General features: G+C 32.8%; 4 protein-coding genes, 1 long non-coding RNA gene and 1 other non-coding gene across 15 annotated transcripts; 4 read left to right on the plus strand and 2 right to left on the minus strand.

Moving 5' to 3' along the window:
• Nucleotides 1-183: 183 nt before the first annotated feature.
• LOC100648593 (transient receptor potential cation channel subfamily V member 5) lies at nucleotides 184-5,511 on the plus strand. 5 transcript variants are annotated; one of them, XM_048405202.1, is made up of 15 exons: nucleotides 185-661; nucleotides 751-858; nucleotides 917-1,095; nucleotides 1,199-1,289; nucleotides 1,352-1,528; nucleotides 1,643-1,832; nucleotides 1,894-2,047; nucleotides 2,128-2,382; nucleotides 2,466-3,103; nucleotides 3,231-3,396; nucleotides 3,666-3,927; nucleotides 4,587-4,768; nucleotides 4,836-4,952; nucleotides 5,043-5,168; nucleotides 5,260-5,511. In XM_048405202.1, the coding sequence occupies exons 2-15, from the start codon at nucleotides 768-770 to the stop codon at nucleotides 5,383-5,385; spliced, it is 2,754 nt and encodes a 917-aa protein (XP_048261159.1). In that variant the 5' UTR covers nucleotides 185-661; nucleotides 751-767; the 3' UTR covers nucleotides 5,386-5,511. The 5 variants fall into 5 exon arrangements, with proteins under 5 accessions (XP_048261161.1, XP_048261162.1, XP_048261159.1 ...); XM_012307852.3 differs by having other exon boundaries at nucleotides 185-858; XM_048405203.1 differs by having other exon boundaries at nucleotides 185-858; nucleotides 4,632-4,768.
• On the plus strand, nucleotides 212-285 carry TRNAT-AGU. The gene has a single exon. It is a non-coding gene; the product is annotated as a tRNA-Thr (tRNA).
• LOC105665658 lies at nucleotides 3,160-7,703 on the minus strand. 2 transcript variants are annotated; one of them, XR_001098634.3, is made up of 6 exons: nucleotides 7,572-7,703; nucleotides 4,777-4,806; nucleotides 4,374-4,696; nucleotides 4,055-4,316; nucleotides 3,647-3,953; nucleotides 3,160-3,439 (listed from the first exon to the last, which is right to left on the minus strand). It is a non-coding gene; the product is annotated as an uncharacterized LOC105665658 (long non-coding RNA). The 2 variants fall into 2 exon arrangements; XR_007223845.1 differs by having other exon boundaries at nucleotides 4,374-4,806.
• LOC105665699 (coiled-coil domain-containing protein 103) lies at nucleotides 5,448-6,695 on the plus strand. The gene is made up of 4 exons (XM_012308312.3): nucleotides 5,448-5,571; nucleotides 5,712-5,881; nucleotides 5,966-6,243; nucleotides 6,308-6,695. Exons 1-4 carry the CDS (start codon nucleotides 5,502-5,504, stop codon nucleotides 6,606-6,608), a joined length of 819 nt encoding a protein of 272 aa, XP_012163702.2. The 5' UTR covers nucleotides 5,448-5,501; the 3' UTR covers nucleotides 6,609-6,695.
• LOC100649877 (probable phospholipid-transporting ATPase IIB) lies at nucleotides 7,362-13,549 on the plus strand. Of its 3 annotated transcripts, none has more exons than XM_012307849.3 (13): nucleotides 7,362-7,716; nucleotides 8,974-9,118; nucleotides 9,200-9,472; nucleotides 9,549-9,791; nucleotides 9,875-10,063; nucleotides 10,144-10,730; nucleotides 10,799-11,215; nucleotides 11,292-11,457; nucleotides 11,559-11,937; nucleotides 12,017-12,257; nucleotides 12,386-12,552; nucleotides 12,627-12,830; nucleotides 12,925-13,549. In XM_012307849.3, the coding sequence occupies exons 1-13, from the start codon at nucleotides 7,508-7,510 to the stop codon at nucleotides 13,056-13,058; spliced, it is 3,354 nt and encodes a 1,117-aa protein (XP_012163239.2). In that variant the 5' UTR covers nucleotides 7,362-7,507; the 3' UTR covers nucleotides 13,059-13,549. The 3 variants fall into 3 exon arrangements, with proteins under 3 accessions (XP_012163239.2, XP_012163240.1, XP_048261158.1); XM_012307850.3 differs by lacking the exon at nucleotides 7,362-7,716 and adding an exon at nucleotides 8,119-8,629; XM_048405201.1 differs by lacking the exon at nucleotides 7,362-7,716 and adding an exon at nucleotides 8,693-8,903.
• A 2,147-nt stretch (nucleotides 13,550-15,696) lies between these two features.
• Nucleotides 15,697-17,604, minus strand: LOC100648088 (probable phenylalanine--tRNA ligase, mitochondrial). Of its 3 annotated transcripts, none has more exons than XM_003394839.4 (4): nucleotides 17,464-17,604; nucleotides 16,452-17,167; nucleotides 16,087-16,379; nucleotides 15,697-16,016 (listed from the first exon to the last, which is right to left on the minus strand). In XM_003394839.4, the coding sequence occupies exons 1-4, from the start codon at nucleotides 17,469-17,471 to the stop codon at nucleotides 15,726-15,728; spliced, it is 1,308 nt and encodes a 435-aa protein (XP_003394887.2). In that variant the 5' UTR covers nucleotides 17,472-17,604; the 3' UTR covers nucleotides 15,697-15,725. The 3 variants fall into 3 exon arrangements, with proteins under 3 accessions (XP_003394887.2, XP_012163229.2, XP_012163228.2); XM_012307839.2 differs by having other exon boundaries at nucleotides 17,323-17,481; XM_012307838.3 differs by having other exon boundaries at nucleotides 17,252-17,474.
• Nucleotides 17,605-17,641: the final 37 nt, after the last annotated feature.

Consider the following 17,641-nt stretch of genomic DNA (forward strand, 5'->3'; position numbering starts at 1 on the left):
CAACATTAACTTTGTAACGTGATAATATATTATTATATATATAACCATTTATGTACATGTAAAATGTCTATGAGCTTTAATTACGATGTGGAATATCGTAATATATTTTAAGGAATTCAAATACTTAATTAACAGTAAAACATTAAATACATTAAATCATATTATTTTAATTCATTTAAATAAAAGTTTTTGACCAAATAGGGACCAACTAGGCGCCGTGGCTTAGTTGGTTAAAGCGCCTGTCTAGTAAACAGGAGATCGAGGGTTCGAATCCCTCCGGGGCCTGTGATATTATTCTTTTAGAGATTATATTTTTTATACACACTGTATTTTAATAATATGATTTATGGTACGATGGTATGTTTGTGTCGTTTTCTTTTCTACTATCTAGTTTTTTTTTCTATCTATAGATTTACATATGCATGTTCGTTGTATCTGTAAATAGGAGTTCGCTTCCATGTGCAACGCTATAAGTCGAAAAAGTAAATGTTATTCCGTGAAATAGGTCGATCGTCGATTTCCTTACATTTCGTTACATTTTTTGATACATCTTTTTATTATCAAGGAGATAGGAATTCCTTTAGTAGACCGCCGATATTTCATCAAACAACGATTGAGTGATCGATATCGAGGAAGTGTTCCATGGCAACGTAATACATATGTATGTAGTAAGCGGATGAGAGAACTGTGCACGATCAAGGTGAAACCATATGATCGACTATCAGTAGCTCTCGTCGTGTGTCGTTTTAGTAAGAAAAGAGGATAAGATGGGAAATACGGAGAGCAATGTAGCCAGCGGAGTAAAGAAACAAACGGACGCATCTTCTATCTTGCTTTACAAATTAGTCGACATGAAAGGTAAGTTGAATCATAAACAAGAACGATGAAAGTGAAACGTCTTTTTACTCTTGTGTAGGAGGTGGTTTATTGGTAAATATGATGAAAAGGGCAACGCAAACTAAACAGTACGCGGAATTGGACCATGCTCTTAGAACGAAAGTAGAACCGTATTTATACAATAAGGGTAAAGGTAAATGGATTCCAATCGAAAAGTTGGTTTTGCTACGAAACAAGGATCGTCCGAAGCACAAAATGGTAAAACCATATACAATTAGATATCATATGATGTAGATGAGTAATTAGCTTGGACGTTTTTTTATGAATGTCTTTTTATTATGAATGATCGATTACGTAACAGCTTCCACCGTTGAGATCTATGGAGAATCCTGCCGATTACGATATAGACAAAGATATGCAAAATGAGGATGAAGTGGACGAGACAAAAATAGGTAAACGATCGATAAAGACGATAGAGATGTAAGCTTTTAACATATTTCTTTCGATTTAATAGATAAAAGCAAGTACAGACTAGTCTGTTGGAGCTTAGGCGAAAGAGGAGCAGTCGGCGAAACGATTTTACACTTATGCATGTTACACTCGACTGCTATTCACATTGATCTGGCTAAACGTTTATTACGTTTTTACCCTAAGCTTATCAACGATGTATATATCAGTGATGAATATTACGGTTAGTAAGTATAATAAGCGCGGTGAGCACGATGTAAACGAATAAATTCGTTTCCTTTTCTTCGTATCGCGTCAGGGCGCATCGTAAATTCATCTGCTCGGTTGTTCTTGATAGGTGAGAGCGCATTACACATCGCCATAGTAAATGAAGATCCAGCATTGGTGAAATTCCTTTTGGACAGCGGTGCGGACGTACACGAAAGATGCGTGGGGAACTTTATGTGTCCGGAGGATCAAAAAGCGTCGAGATCGGACAGCCTGGATCATGAATGGGTTTGCGTAGCTCCGGAAACGGACTATAGCGGGTAAAGAAGATTTACTCGAGTGGAATACAAATGTCCGGTGACATTCGTTCTATTTGCGTAGATACGTTTACTGGGGCGAGTATCCTTTAAGTTTCGCCGCATGTTTAGGTCAAGAAGAATGTTACAGATTAATACTCGCCAGAGGAGCGGATCCCGACAAACAAGACACAAATGGAAATACCGTTTTACATATGTTGGTCATCTATGAAAAACTGGTAAGCATCTGCCACAAGACTAACCCGGAAATGGCAAAACCAGCAATAAGTTTATTCGATCGATCTTTTTTCCGAGCAAGACTATGTTCGATATGGCATACGAAGTGGGTGCGTCGTTAGCGATCAGAAATGCCCAACATTTAACACCTTTGACGTTATCGGCGAAATTAGCTAGAATCGAACTGTTTTTTCATATCTTGAACATCGAGCGGGAGATTTATTGGCAGATCGGGAGTATTACGTGTGCAGCTTATCCTTTATCGCAAGTTGACACGATTGATGTTATTACAGGAAGCATCAGTCATAATTCCGCTTTGAATCTGGTGGTATTTGGCGTGAGTCAAAAATCTAGATTACGCAACGGTTTACTTTCTATTTGCCATCTTTTATTGACATACGATATTTCTCATATATATAGGAAAAGGACGAACACTTGGAATTGATGGACGGTGTCTTGGTCGATCTACTAAATGCCAAGTGGAACACTTTCGTCAAGTCTCGGTTCTATCGTCAATTTTTTCTTTTTTGTTTTTACTTTATTCTGTCATTGATCAGCTTTACTCTTCGACCCGGTCCAACGATAACATCGTCGACTTCCTCGCTAGCTGTCACTCCTCATGTCTCTGTTCCACCCACCGAATCGCCCATAACAACTCTAAAGCCGGAGCAACTCCTCCCAAACGTTACCAAAACATCTCAAAATTTAAATCTATCCCTTCTTCTCGATAAAGCAGTTACCACTGCTTTTACCTCGAACATAAAACATCCTTCGAATGTAACAACGGCAAGCTTTGATAAACTGAAGCTTGATATCGTCACCGATCTAACGTCTATCTTGAACATTTTCTCGACAGACCGATCTCAAAACGAGATCGAATTGTTCAACGATTCTTACAGGATAGCTATTCGACCAGCCGAACATTTCTATTCCAAAAATAACGGTACACCGACGGATTATCTAAAAATTACGGCGATCAACGACAGTGTCGTCTTTATAAATTCGACGATGCCTTTCGATAATAATACATTTTCTGCTGGTAGTAACAAACACAGCTGGTACGTTATATAATACGTGAATAATTCCGAATCAAATGCGATTAATACAAAAATATAAATTTCAAAATGTTTATTAGCGACCACCTATACGTCCAAGATGACTCTTAATGCATATTTTCGATATTAGGTGGAACAATCTCACAGAAAAGTGTAGACTGATGCATCTAACAACATTATCGGCCAAGATTCGACTAATCGCCGAAATATTAATGGAGATTGCGGCTATTCTTTATATTATTGCAGCACTGCGCGAAGCCAGATTTCTCGGTCTCAACATGTTCATTGAGAATCTAGTAAGAGGATGATATCATCTGTATCTTTATCAAGCGCTTTTATCTGAAAAAGAAAACGTTTAGTAAATAATGGATCTAATATTGATTCCTTATCAATGAAATTATCAGTTTCGGCATACTTGTGTGCGAAACCTAAGAACATAGGGAGAAAAGGAAAAGGAATGAAAGAAAGAAAGATGCTGTTTCGTTGATAAACCGATATACCGCACAAATTTTAGTACGCGGTTACAAATTAAAATATTTTACTAACGAAAGAAATTAACTTCTAGATGACTGCGCCGTCGCGAGTGATGTTCCTCTTCTCCTGTTGTATATTACTGTCCTTTCCATTGCTGAGGTTGGCTTGCGCCGACCAAGTTGAAGATATGTTGGCAGTTGTAGTGATGTTAACGACGGCACCGTATTTTTTATTCTTCTGCAGAGGTTTCAAAACGGTCGGTCCGTTTGTTGTGATGATTTACAGAATGATCATGGGCGATTTGCTCCGTTTCGTCTCCATTTATTTGGTCTTTGTAATGGGATTTTCTCAAGGTAACTTGAAAACAAAGTTCTTCTCCCTGGAAGAATTTTTCCATTATACATTCTGTTCCTTTCGCACCTCTACTTTAACCAGAATCTTTTAACATAAATGCGATAACAGATACATCGTATCTCGTACCTCTCGTATCTTTTGAACATAGATCACGGACAGAAATAAACTTACGATCGATTCGTAAGAATCAACCGGTCAATTAGATCGAAACGTGCGAGTAAATATGCCAATGACGCTTCTTCCTCTTCCCTTACAGTCGTTAATCAAAGTGTAACGATATCGAGCAGATTACGAGTTTACCTTCACCTTATGACTTAATCTCTCATCTGGGAATTTCTACATCGCAAGCGACATTGACACATATTATTACACTGGCATATCATACATTCTGAAACGTAACAAATTTACATATTGCAGGCATCGAGCCAACTTTATACATACTTACCAACTTGTAACACTCATACTGTAGTTTAAGTGCCTCGAGCTCCATATTCATTTCCTTTCGAGCATTATCTCCTATTTCCTTCTAATATTACATATTTACATAGTACAATGCAATACAACGCAGACCTATATTTTTCATATTTCTCTTCTCTAATTTATTTTACAATGTCAATCAAAAGATTGTCTTCTCTTTTCTTGCCTTAACTTTCTTCAGCATATTACATCATATTCCTATCTTTCGATAATCCAAATACACCAGAAGGAGTAGATGATTCGGTGAGCAACCCAATGCCGTCGCCGGTAGAAAGTATAATGGCAATGTTCCTTATGAGCATGACGAACTTTGGAGATTATTATGGCGCGTTTGAGAGAACGCAACACGAGATGGAAGCTAAGGTAATTACCTCGCATCTACTCTTCCAGCGAATATATGACTACGATAGAAAAATTCATTTTGTCATAGTTCTTGTTTGTGGTATACATGGCAATCGTTGCCATATTATTGGTAAATATGTTAATTGCTATGATGGGAAATACATATCAGAAAATCGCGGAAACAAGAAACGAATGGCAAAGACAAGTAGGTTTTTCTTTCTCCCTCTACTTTTTCCATTTATAGGAATATTTATCAATTATTATTCAGTTATTAATACTGGAATTAATATCACAGTGGGCACGTATAGTTTTGGTAGTAGAGAGAGGAGTAAGTCCACAAGAAAGGCTCAAAAAATTAATGGACTATTCGCAGCCAATGTCCGATGGTCGAAGGGCGCTAGTACTTCGATTGAGTCAATCGGTAAAAAATATCTGTATATACATATGTATATATTATGTAAATACACATGTATAACGAATGATTATAGTTGTAAAAAGTGAAACATTTTTAGGAAGAAGATAAGGAAGAAATGAAGGAAATTTTAGAAATGAAAAGAACTCATGATAAACTGTATAAAAAAAGGCAGAGCAAAGTAACAAAAAAGATCGTAACATCAGAAGATAATACTATTTTGTAATATTATCACAGATGTCTCGTCTGTAATGTTACATATGTTCCCAGTCGTTTAATGTATTGAGATACTTTGTTGATATAACAACTGCATCTTACATACAGTATGCATAATAAACTCTTATGATTATGATCTTTCTTGAAATTCTTGAACGTAAATTTCCTCTGATGCTCAAGGAAGATACATACATATGTATGTATACGTACCTATTGATAAAGCATAATTGTATCCATAGCAAGTTACTATAACAACTATTCACTATGGCTAATAATAAATATTTGTTAGCTTCTTGTTTTGTCTATCGTGCTGTCTAAAGGACGGAATATTTTTAGTTTCCTTCTCTGTACAAATGAGCAAATTAAGATCATCCATAAATTATAAAAATATGGAATTAGAACTTCTACAGGCTCTTAGTGCGGATAAGCTATACAAATTACAGAATGATGCTAAACTCAGAGCAGTAGAACAGAATGTGCCTACGTATGAAGATTTTAGGCAACTGGTATAAGAGCATATTTTTATCGAAAATATCATTATTTATGTATCTAATATAAAATAATTTCTCCCATATCGAATCTATCGCCAGGTGAATGCTGCTCATCTAAAACCTTTGAAATGTGACGATGTAAAATCTAAAATAAAGAGATGTTGGAATCCCATTGTTCATATTGATAATTCGAATGTGGTAATGCCATTTGAAAAACAAGAAATACAACAACAACAATCCGAAGATTGTTTAAAATTATGGAGTAAGAGTGATAATATTTCTGCAAATGAAATACCCACTACATATGTAAAATTTATACAAGTTTGGAAAACCATTAAAGGGCATAAAGAAAAATTTCATTATCTCAAAATGTCCAGGTAAGGTATTCCTTTTTAAATCGAACAAGAATAGGAAATGAATGTATCTAATTTGTTGTTTCAGATATACTCTACGGGAGAAAATTTTTTGCACAGAAATTTCTCCATCGTTGTTTGTCGAAATAATCGACATATGCTTTCGAAATATTTCGATTACGGATAATATAGAGTTTATTGTTGACATTTTATGCACTTTGAGTAAATGCAATAGATTTCATTTAACAATAAGTTTTATGAGACAAAACGAAAAAGAAATGTGTACGCAGCTCTTTCGAAATCTACTTATCAACGCGGTACATCAAGACGAGATTTTTATAGATACGATTAAATCATTAGCATTGCTTTACGAAGTCGTACTTGAGTAATAAATTCTAACGAAAGAGATTAACGAGGTTTACAATAAAAATATTTTACGAGTTATACGCACGTACAAAATAAACTTATGAAATTGAGCTTATGATTTCTTATATGTATATAAATTCTAAAAATATTGAAAATTTATTTCAAAGGGTTTAAGGTATAATATAGGCATGCGTCTAGAAAACCAAGCGAGTCACGTGATCATAGAGTACTTAACATGGCCGCACGCACTGTAATATCAGTTAGAGGTATCGCGATCATAGTTGATTGACAATTAGTTTGAAGATCAATCGAAATTCCGAAAAATTTGAATTTATTTTTGTCTTGAACTGAAATGCCTCGAAAGTTTCATACTCAATATTACTGTTGTCGTTTGAATAATGTTTCGCGATGCGTACACGTACGTACGTGGGAAAAAGAACATTGTGCATGTATGCATGAATGTCGCATGTATGCACGCATTTCGTAAATAAATAAAACAATTAAATCATTCGATAGAATGTCAATTGACGGTGTTATTTTAAATGTTAGTTAAACAAATAAATACAAAATGTTAACCTATCGAAAATCACGATTCTATTTAAGCAAAGTCTGAAGTAAGGTACAAAAACACGTATATACCTGTATATGTACAGGTATATTTAGATGGTGTAACGCTGATATCATGTGATATATATAATGCAATGGTTAAAGAAAGCCAGTGAGAATTATCCTTAGCATGTTTGTCACTGAAAAAATATAAATGGAGCTATATGTATGTGTGTGTATGTTTGTACGTATGTTTCTATGTATATGATGTACATATATGTAAAGAATATACATGTACACGCGTGGTGCATATATAGCATACCATAAAGATAGATATACATAATACATAATAGTAATAGTTGTGTACCTGTGGTAAATGGGAAAGAAAATTTATCGAGTGATACGTGAAAAAAATATGCGGTTAGAAGAAATGCCATTACGTTTGAGCTCTGATGAGCGGGATTTTGAAATGGATGAAGAAACTGACTATCTTCTTCAACCTTCTGAAGATAGTATACGACTTTTAACTTCACGGAGACGGCGAATAAACGATTTTTCTATATTCCTCAAGAACTGTCTTTGTGGGTAAGTTATAGATTCGATAACTCATCATTAACTTGAACAAAAGATTGAATAGAAACAAATGTAATGCTCGATCAACGAATTACTAGCTGCGTATTAATTCTACTGGTAGCCAACATAACAAATGATAAAAATCCATCGAAATTACGTAAATAAATGTGTAAATAAATCTTTAAAAAATGGAAAATATGAGAAAAGAAAAAAGGAAGGAATAGAATATCACGTGAAAATTTCCCATCAAAATATATCTTATCTACTCATCGATAAGCGATATCGTAGTAACAAGCTTTAAAATGTTAGCATTTCCAAATATACATATTTAATAATGTCTTTCTATTTTTAATAATGTACAATTCGAAAATACATCATATAATTGTACTGATGCGTGTATATTCATACAATACACTTTTCAAATCTTATTTGTGAAGAGTACGTATTATAATAACAATTTTTTTTTAAGTCAGTCTATTAAGGGTTACTAAAAATACATACATACATAATTGATAGAGAACAAAGGAAGCGAGCAAATTAAACATATTTGAACATAGTATACGTAAATAAATTTTGCATTATTTTACTCACAGTGAGAAAAAATAAAAAGAATGTGAAAAATATAATAAATGGAATACATCGGTATAGTAGGTTTATAGATTGGCGAATTCATCTTGTAAACTCGTACTTCATGGACGTTATGATGTCATAACAGATCTGTGTTGAATATCGAAAGATACTTTTTGACAGTGTTTTTTAACGAAAGATTGAATAAAAGTGTTTCTTTACATAATTTGCGATTACAAATGTGTCTGCTGTGTCTATAAAGAAATATCTAAATGGAGACACAAAGCAATGTTATAAGGCTATCGAAAGAGGATATTCCTCTAATATCTAGACCGCGAAATGACAATTCGTGGACAAGGTGACGTACATTTTACTTCCACTAAGAAACTTCGATTTCTATGCAGCTTTTTCTATTTTTCTCTAAATTCTTGCTAAATAATTAAATAAATATTGCTAATTATTTCCAAGATGTTCGATTTCAACATAATAATTGTGTTAAATTTATGTTCATATTTCATACAACAGTAAACACATATCTCTTCATTGACATTGTTGTATCCAAAGTTTGAATATTTTTTTCATAATTTTTCTTATTAATTTAACAACAATATGGTTGTGCAAGCAATAAAAAGGTAAAGTAAAAAATTGGTGATGTACTTTATTTTTTTATCTTTCTACTTATTTATTATTGTATCTTCATAGATGTTGTACATGGATGTGGAGAAGATGTTGCAGAGAACGTGAATTAAGAGCTAGAGTCATTCATATTGGACAACTAATGCATGAAAAATTTCCTACTAATGTCATAAGAAATCAGAAATATAATATTGTGACCTTTTTACCTCTGGTAAACAAAATTGATAACTATGTCATTTCTTGTCATGACATAGAATAAAAATATTTAATATTTGTTATTTTATCTTTTTAGGTTCTATTCCAACAATTTAAATTTTTCTTAAATCTATATTTTTTGCTTATGGCCATATCTCAATTCATACCAGACATTCGAATAGGATATTTATATACATATTGGGGACCTTTATGTTTTGTGTTAACTGTTACGATTTGTCGAGAAGCAATCGATGACTTCAGACGATACAAAAGGGACAAAGAAGTCAATGCCCAAAAGTATTATAGATTAGTAAAAGGTTTTGATACTCCGGAATTAGTACCAAGTTCTAAATTGAGAGTAGGCGATTTGGTAAGAAAGTAGAAATATAAGATAATCAAATAAAAATATAAATAGAAGTATTCATTTATGTAAATTTTTTTCCAAGGTTATAGTAGAAAAAGGTCAGAGAGTACCAGCTGACTTAGTCCTATTGCGAACCACGGAAAGATCAGGAGCATGCTTTGTAAGAACAGATCAATTGGATGGAGAAACAGATTGGAAGTTGCGACTGGCTGTTCCAGCTACTCAAAAATTGGAAAATAATTCTCAATTGTTTGATATTAAAGCAAGCATATATGTTGAGAAACCGCAAAAAGATATTCATAGCTTTATTGGAACGTTTACCAGAGTAAATTTCTAAATATCTAACTTGTTCTTAATATTTACATATGTAGTACAGTTATTAATAAATGATTATATTACAATTTGTAGTATGATGGATACAGCAGTGAAGAAAGTTTAGGGGTAGATAATACTCTATGGGCAAATACAGCAATAGCATCAGGTTCAGCTCTTGGTGTTGTAGTATATACAGGGCAAGAAACTAGATCTCTTATGAATCACTCCGCACCACGATCGAAAGTTGGTTTATTAGATCAGGAAATAAATCAGCTGACAAAGGTGTTGTATCATATTATGAAAACATCTGGTACATTCTGCAATTTCACTTACTAAATGTTTAATGAATTTTAATTTTGTAGGTTTTATTTTGTGCTGTGATTGGATTAGCATTGGTAATGATGTCTTTAAAAGGATTCAATGGGCCATGGTATCGTTATATGTTTCGCTTCGTTTTGTTATTTTCTTACATAATACCAATCAGTTTAAGAGTGAATTTAGACATGGGAAAAGCTTTCTATGCTTGGTGCATACAAAGGGACAAAGAAATTGCTGGAACAGTTGTAAGAACTACTACAATTCCAGAAGAACTTGGTCGTATTTCATATTTATTAAGTGACAAGACTGGCACATTGACACAAAATAAAATGGTTTTCAAGAAATTACATTTGGGCATGATATCTTATGGGCAAGAAACATTTGATGAAATTATGACTGTATTAAAAACATGTTATTCTACAAATTCAGAAACTTCACCAGTAAAACCATCAGCATCTATACATAGTGGGAAAGTAAGAAGATCTGAAAGTACTAGAATATATGATGCAGTACATGCTCTGGCATTGTGTCATAATGTAACACCAGTTTACGATGAAGTACCTAAATCAACTAATTTAGATACAATGAGTATACAAACAGGAGAAACAGGAGATTCTGGTTCTATTCAAAGGTAATTTTCGTAAAGATATGCCACGTAAAATTGTATGAAGTGTACCTTTACTTCATTTCTACTTTTAGTCAAACAGAAGCAGACCAACATTACTATTTGCCAGAACAAAAACGTAATTACCAGGCTTCTAGTCCAGATGAAGTAGCATTGGTCAAGTGGACGGAGGAAATGGGATTAGCTTTAGTAAAACGCGATTTGAATTTTATGCAACTAAAAGCTCCAAATGGCAAAATTTTGAACTATACGATCTTACAAATATTTCCATTTACATCAGAGACTAAACGAATGGGGATAATAGTAAAGGAAGAATCTAGTTCTGAAATAGTATTTTATCTGAAAGGTGCGGACGTAGTGATGTCTGGAATAGTACAGTATAACGATTGGCTTGAGGAGGAATGTGGTAATATGGCTCGAGAAGGTTTAAGAACTTTAGTTGTTGCAAAAAAAAATTTGACGGAAGAGCAATATCTTGATTTTGAAGCAAGGTATTGACAAATTACTATGTCCTAAATGGCAAAATGTATATAATAATTCGTCTACATTGAAGATGATTTTTTTTAGATATAATTCAGCAAGAATGAGCGTTAGCGATCGCGTTTCAAGAGTTGCCGCAGTTGTTGAAAGTTTAGAGAGGGAAATGGAATTATTATGTGTAACCGGTGTCGAAGATAGATTACAGGACAGAGTAAGGCCTACATTGGAGCTATTAAGGAATGCTGGAATTAAGGTACTTCGCATCTTTTCCACTTCACATATTACGCGAGAATAAACTCTTTTGTTTGTTTTGATGATAGTTTCTCTTGCAATATCTTTTTCTATGATCTTTAGATTTGGATGTTAACGGGTGACAAGCTGGAAACGGCAACTTGTATAGCAAAATCTTCGCGTTTGGTTTCACGAACGCAAAGTCTTCATGTTTTCAAATCGGTGGTAACTCGCACGGATGCGCATTTGGAATTAAATACCTTCCGTAAAAAACAAGACTGTGCCTTAGTTATCAGCGGAGATTCTTTAGAGGTATGTTTGCAATATTACGAACAAGAATTCTTGGAACTAGCATGCGGTTCACCGGCCGTTGTTTGCTGTCGATGTTCACCCACGCAAAAAGCCGAAGTTGTTAGTCTTATTCAAAGACATACTGGCAAGAGAACCGCAGCTGTCGGTGATGGAGGCAATGATGTATCAATGATACAAGCAGCAGATGCTGGTAAGTATATTTCTCATGGTATTTAAGTGAATCGTAGTATAGATGTCAACAAACCGCTGATGTTCATTTTTCTTTTTAGGTATAGGGCTTGAAGGACTCGAAGGAAGACAAGCTTCTCTAGCCGCAGATTTTTCCATTTCTCAATTCAGTCATTTGGCTAATCTTTTATTAGTTCACGGTCGTAGAAGTTACAAACGCTCCGCTGCTTTAAGTCAATTCGTTATTCATCGAGGTTTAATTATTTCCACCATGCAAGCCGTGTTTTCTGCAGTCTTTTATTTGTCGTCTGTATCTTTGTATCAGGGATTTTTAATGGTTGGGTAAGAAAGAATTAAATGATTTCATACACAATATACGTGTATATATATAATATATATACATATATGTACATATAATTGAATATGATATAACAATATTAGCACGTTAAATAATAATAATAAATTTGTAGTTATGGAACAATATATACGATGTTTCCCGTATTTTCTTTGGTATTAGACAAAGATGTATCAGGAAAAATTGCACTTACTTATCCAGAACTTTATAAAGAACTCAGTAAGGGTCGATCGTTGTCCTATAAGACATTCTTCATGTGGATTTTAATAAGCATATACCAAGGTATAAGTTTTTTTGTTGTTGTCATTGACTACATACCATCCAACAACATATTAATTGTTTAAATCATCCTGCAGGTGGAGTTATAATGTACGGCGCACTTATAATGTTCGAAGATGAATTCATTCATATAGTGGCCATAAGTTTTACAGCACTTGTCTTGACAGAATTAATAATGGTAGCTTTAACTATTAGAACATGGCATCATATTATGATACTTGCGGAAATTTTCTCATTGGCGCTTTATTTATTATCTCTAGTCGTTCTCAAAGATTATTTTGGTATGTACTATTAATATATCATATATTTAAAAAAAAAGAGAGAGATATATTTATCAAAAAAAACTTTAATTACTTCTTTCTGTTTATAACACAGATGCCGAGTTTATCAAGACTACTGACTTTTTGTGGAAAGTATTGCTAATAACTTTAATTTCTTGCATGCCATTATATATTTTAAAATTTTTACGAAAAAAGTTTTCTCCTCCAAGTTACACCAAATTATCTTAAATTTCGTGCATAACAGTTTCACTTTATAAAAGTAACTTACACGGAGAATTGAGAAAATTCTGATCTGTATTGAAAAAGTGCTATGAAAAAACTGTTTTTAAGATTAATTATCATTAGTCTCTGATTTACGCTCTTTGCTAAGTGCGTCTGCATTTTATAAAGCTCTTGAATATTCTTCTAAATATTCTGGAAATATCGAAGCGATAGAACGTTACAACTTGACATCAAAATGTAATTGTTAACGAAAATTACAATTGCTTTTGTTCTAAATATATTATACTAAATGCTTTACTATGTAGAATAGATCAAATTTAATATTTCTTCAAATTCTAAATTAATGATAAATATCATGAATAACTCGTTACTGTTATCATTATTAATATTATGTTTATGCAGAATATCATAATAATGTAAACATATCCTTAATTTTTCACACTGTAAATTGAAACAAATTGAAATTGTGATAATTGAAAAGAAATGATTTAAATCTGTTTTTGTTCATTTTTATTTATTCTAGCAACCAATAAGATATTTTCTTTCATGAAATATGTTCGCGTAATATGTAATAGCATTTTACTCAATTTCCTCTCGTATCTATCGTATGTATTCGATAGCATACTATTTGTAGCATTTTAATATATATACATATATATTAAGTTTATAGGACATAAATAATCAGCTGATCAAAAGCATATAATGCTTTAAAGTTTTCTTAATGTATTTAATAAATACGTGAAAGTACGTTAAATTTGTACGTTAAAAGTATCAGGTCAATATGAAACCGGAATTTGCCTATAGATGGCCCTAGCTGATAATGTAGTTATCACTAAATTGCGTCATTGGTGCCAAATTCTTTGTTGACATCTCACAAACATTTTCGACTCAGAACAATACAAGTTTCATACAACAGCATAGTTTGTAATAGCGTTAAACATGTCGAATTTTGTGCCTGAAAACTACGATTTGCATACAGCATTGATTTTCTGTTACCATTTGAAGAAAACTGCTGCAGAATCGCATCAAATGCTTGTCGAAGCTTACGGTGAGCATGCTCTTAGTAAATCACAGTGTTTTGAATGGTTTAAAAAATTCAAAAGTGGCAATTTTGACATGAGCAACGAAGAGTGTGGAAAACCACCGAAAAAGTTTCAAGACAGCGAATTGCAAGCATTGTTGGATGAGGATGACGCTCAAACGCAACAACAACTCGCTGATCAATTAAACGTGACACGAGAAGCCGTCTCCATACGTTTGGAAGCTATGGGAAAGATCCAAAAGGTGGGAAAATGGGTTCCACATGAACTGAATGAAAGACAGCAGGAAAACCGAAAAACCATTTGCAAAATGCTGCTCGCCAGATACAAAAGAAAGTCATTTCTCCACCGAATTGTGACTGGCGATGAAAAGTGGATATATTTTGAGAATTCTAAGCGTAAAAAATCATGGGTAGCTCCAGGCGAACCACCGACATCGACTACAAGACCAAATCGCTATGGACGGAAGGCAATGCTCTGTGTTTGGTGGGATCAGAAGAGTGTGATCTATTATGAGCTGTTAAAACCTGGCGAAACCATTAATACTGAGCGCTACCAACAACAAATGATCGATTTAAATCAAGCTTTGCGTGCAAAACGACCAGAATATCAAAAAAGGCAACACAAAGTAATTTTGCTTCATGATAATTCACCATCACATACAGCAAAACCGGTCAAGGAAACGATTGAAGCGTTCAGTTGGGAAACACTTTCGCACGCGTCTTACTCACCAGACTTGGCTCCGTCCAATTACTATTTATTTGCATCGATGGAACACGCACTTTCTGACCAGCACTTCACTTCTTACGAAAATGTACGAAAATGGCTCGATGACTGGTTTGCCTCACAAGAGCAACAGTTTTTTTGGCGTGGTATCCACCAATTGCCAGACATGTGGGAAAAATGTATAGCTAACGATGGGCAATACTTCGAATAAAATATTTTTAATCATTTTCATACAATAAACGTGTATTTTCTATACAAAAATTCCGGTTTCATATTTACATACCTGGTAAAATTAAATTCTTATTTTTATAAATTAAATGCCACGATTCCTGTTTATTATCGTCTTACTTTAATATAGAATATTTTCCTTTTATATCTTAAATAGAATTTATTAATTTCAATTTTAATATAATATGATACAATGTAATGTAACTTACTTGTCGCGTATGTACAATGCTAAAATAAAAGAAATCGATTTTTATATTTATGCATATATTAAGTAAGATTGTAGATCTAGAAATAACTGTTGTTAGCTACGACGTTGATGAACTGTATCATATATGTAGAATATATACTTATTTCTGCGTAAGGTATTTGACTTAATGACACATTTATAATTTATGTGAAAAATATAATAATAATACATTCATTTGAACATTATGTCGATTTTCTTTTTAATCCTGTAAGCGCACTGAAATATTATCAATAGATTAAAGATGTTTATCAGTTTATTCATAATAGTTTAATAATAGTTATATTCTAATAGTGCTGATATAATAAATGTAAATAACATAGTACTGAGATTCCATTTTTTTCGTTTGTCCATAAAAAAATGGTTCTAATTATGAAAGGAACATAGCAAATAATACACAAATACGTTATTTCTTTAATAAATTAATTTTTTTATTTATCTAACTGTAACGTGTAATTTCTTAGCTGCAAGTTTTGCTATTTGATCGTGAATATTATTTACTTCTCGTTTTGATAATGTACGTTCCATATGTCTGTATACTATAGTGTAGCAGTGTGACAATTTCTTGGTTTCAGGGTGAGTGAATTCATCTTTTAATATAACTTGTTCTACTCTATCACCACCAATATCTCTTACTATATCGTAAAAATCGTTTGAAGAGTAACTTTCATTTTCAGGCAACCAAAAACTTATATCATTTTTACACTGGGGATAAATGCTAATTGCCTATAATAGAGAAATTTAATTAAAAATTTTTCTTTCAATGCAATATTTATTAGTTTATTCATTTCTGTACCTTATATTTTAGTGTAGTATTAGGATCTTCAAATTTGAATTGATTTAAGAAACCAGTGTCTTTACTCCAAAACAATCTAATATTCGGGATATCATATAAACACATAGCTAGTCTTTCCAATCCCAATCCAAATGCCCATCCAATGCGTTCTCCTACACCCGAATTTTGTAAAATCTCCTGACGCATAATACCACAACCCAATACTTCAATCCACCGATCTTTATAGAAGACTTCTAGTTCCCATGAAGGATGAGTGAAAGGAAAATATTGTTGAACCCACTTGCATTGAATGTCTACAATTAAAAGTTCATATTTTACATCTCATACCAATTAATATCAGAGATTTTCCTTCTTCTTAAAATTACCTGATTCAAAGAGCATTTGTGCTAAACCCATTAAAGTATTTTTTAATTCATGTTCCATTAGTTTTACAGATTCCAAAGTATGACACGCTTGTTTTTCATCAGTTTCTATACCTCTATGTTCAAATAGCCTTAACCCATCAGAATCATTTACATTTTGAAATACTTCCTCTGCTGTACATAATCTGACAGCATCTACTTGATGGAAAACAGGATAATGCGTAGAATCTATTTCATCTCTACGATAAACATCTCCTACTACAATGAAATTATTCAAACCCATTGAAATCAACTCTGACTGATGAGCTGTTGTATGAGATCTGAGCACAATATTTTGATTGACATAGTAACAATCACTTTTTTTTCTGGATGGATGATCTTTTGGTACAAGAAGGGAATCAAAATTTTGAGTTACTGTAACTATAGGAGATAGATTATCATATACACTAAATATAGGATTTCCGATACGGTTATAAAATTGCATATGAAAATAATTAATAATACGTTGACGAATATGAGATAAAGGATGATATGGAGAAATGTGTAAATTTCTTCCCAATTTGGAAAAAATGTTTTCACCGATATTTGTCCAGTTATCTTTTAGAAATCTGTCACCTAATAGTGTTATTTCATTGTTTTTTACAGCTTGACTTGCTGTACAAAAGGTTCTACCAAATATTTTTTTACTGTAACGTCCAAAGTATATATTCATCATGCAACTGTAAAAATATATTTTAATCATTATTTATAAAAGAATTTAAATAGTTAAAGCAATATAATACATTTGTAATAAATAACCTAACCGTTGCAGAATCATTATAATATGATATTAAATTCTAAATATTTTAGATTGGTGATAGAAATAGGTACGTACACTAATTTATAACGAAAACTATTCTGTTCTCAAATTCTCATTACAATCACAACACAATTTAAGGACAATTTACAATATTAATATTTATTGAAGCATGAGTTTTGTATTTTCCAAAGGAAAGCATTAAACTAATAAACTCACTGAAGCATGAAACCTTCTTTTTGATGTCATTATTGATTATAAAAATGCATTACTCAGAAATGTAATAATGAGTAAGTAGCAAAAAACAAATTTGAAGTAAAATAAGGAATCAACGCGTAAAGTACAATGCGCTTTAATTTGAGATATTCAAGATCAGAGTACATATATATACCACTAT

This window comes from Bombus terrestris, chromosome 4, assembly GCF_910591885.1.
Source record: "Bombus terrestris chromosome 4, iyBomTerr1.2, whole genome shotgun sequence".
Lineage (NCBI taxonomy): Eukaryota > Metazoa > Arthropoda > Insecta > Hymenoptera > Apidae > Bombus > Bombus terrestris.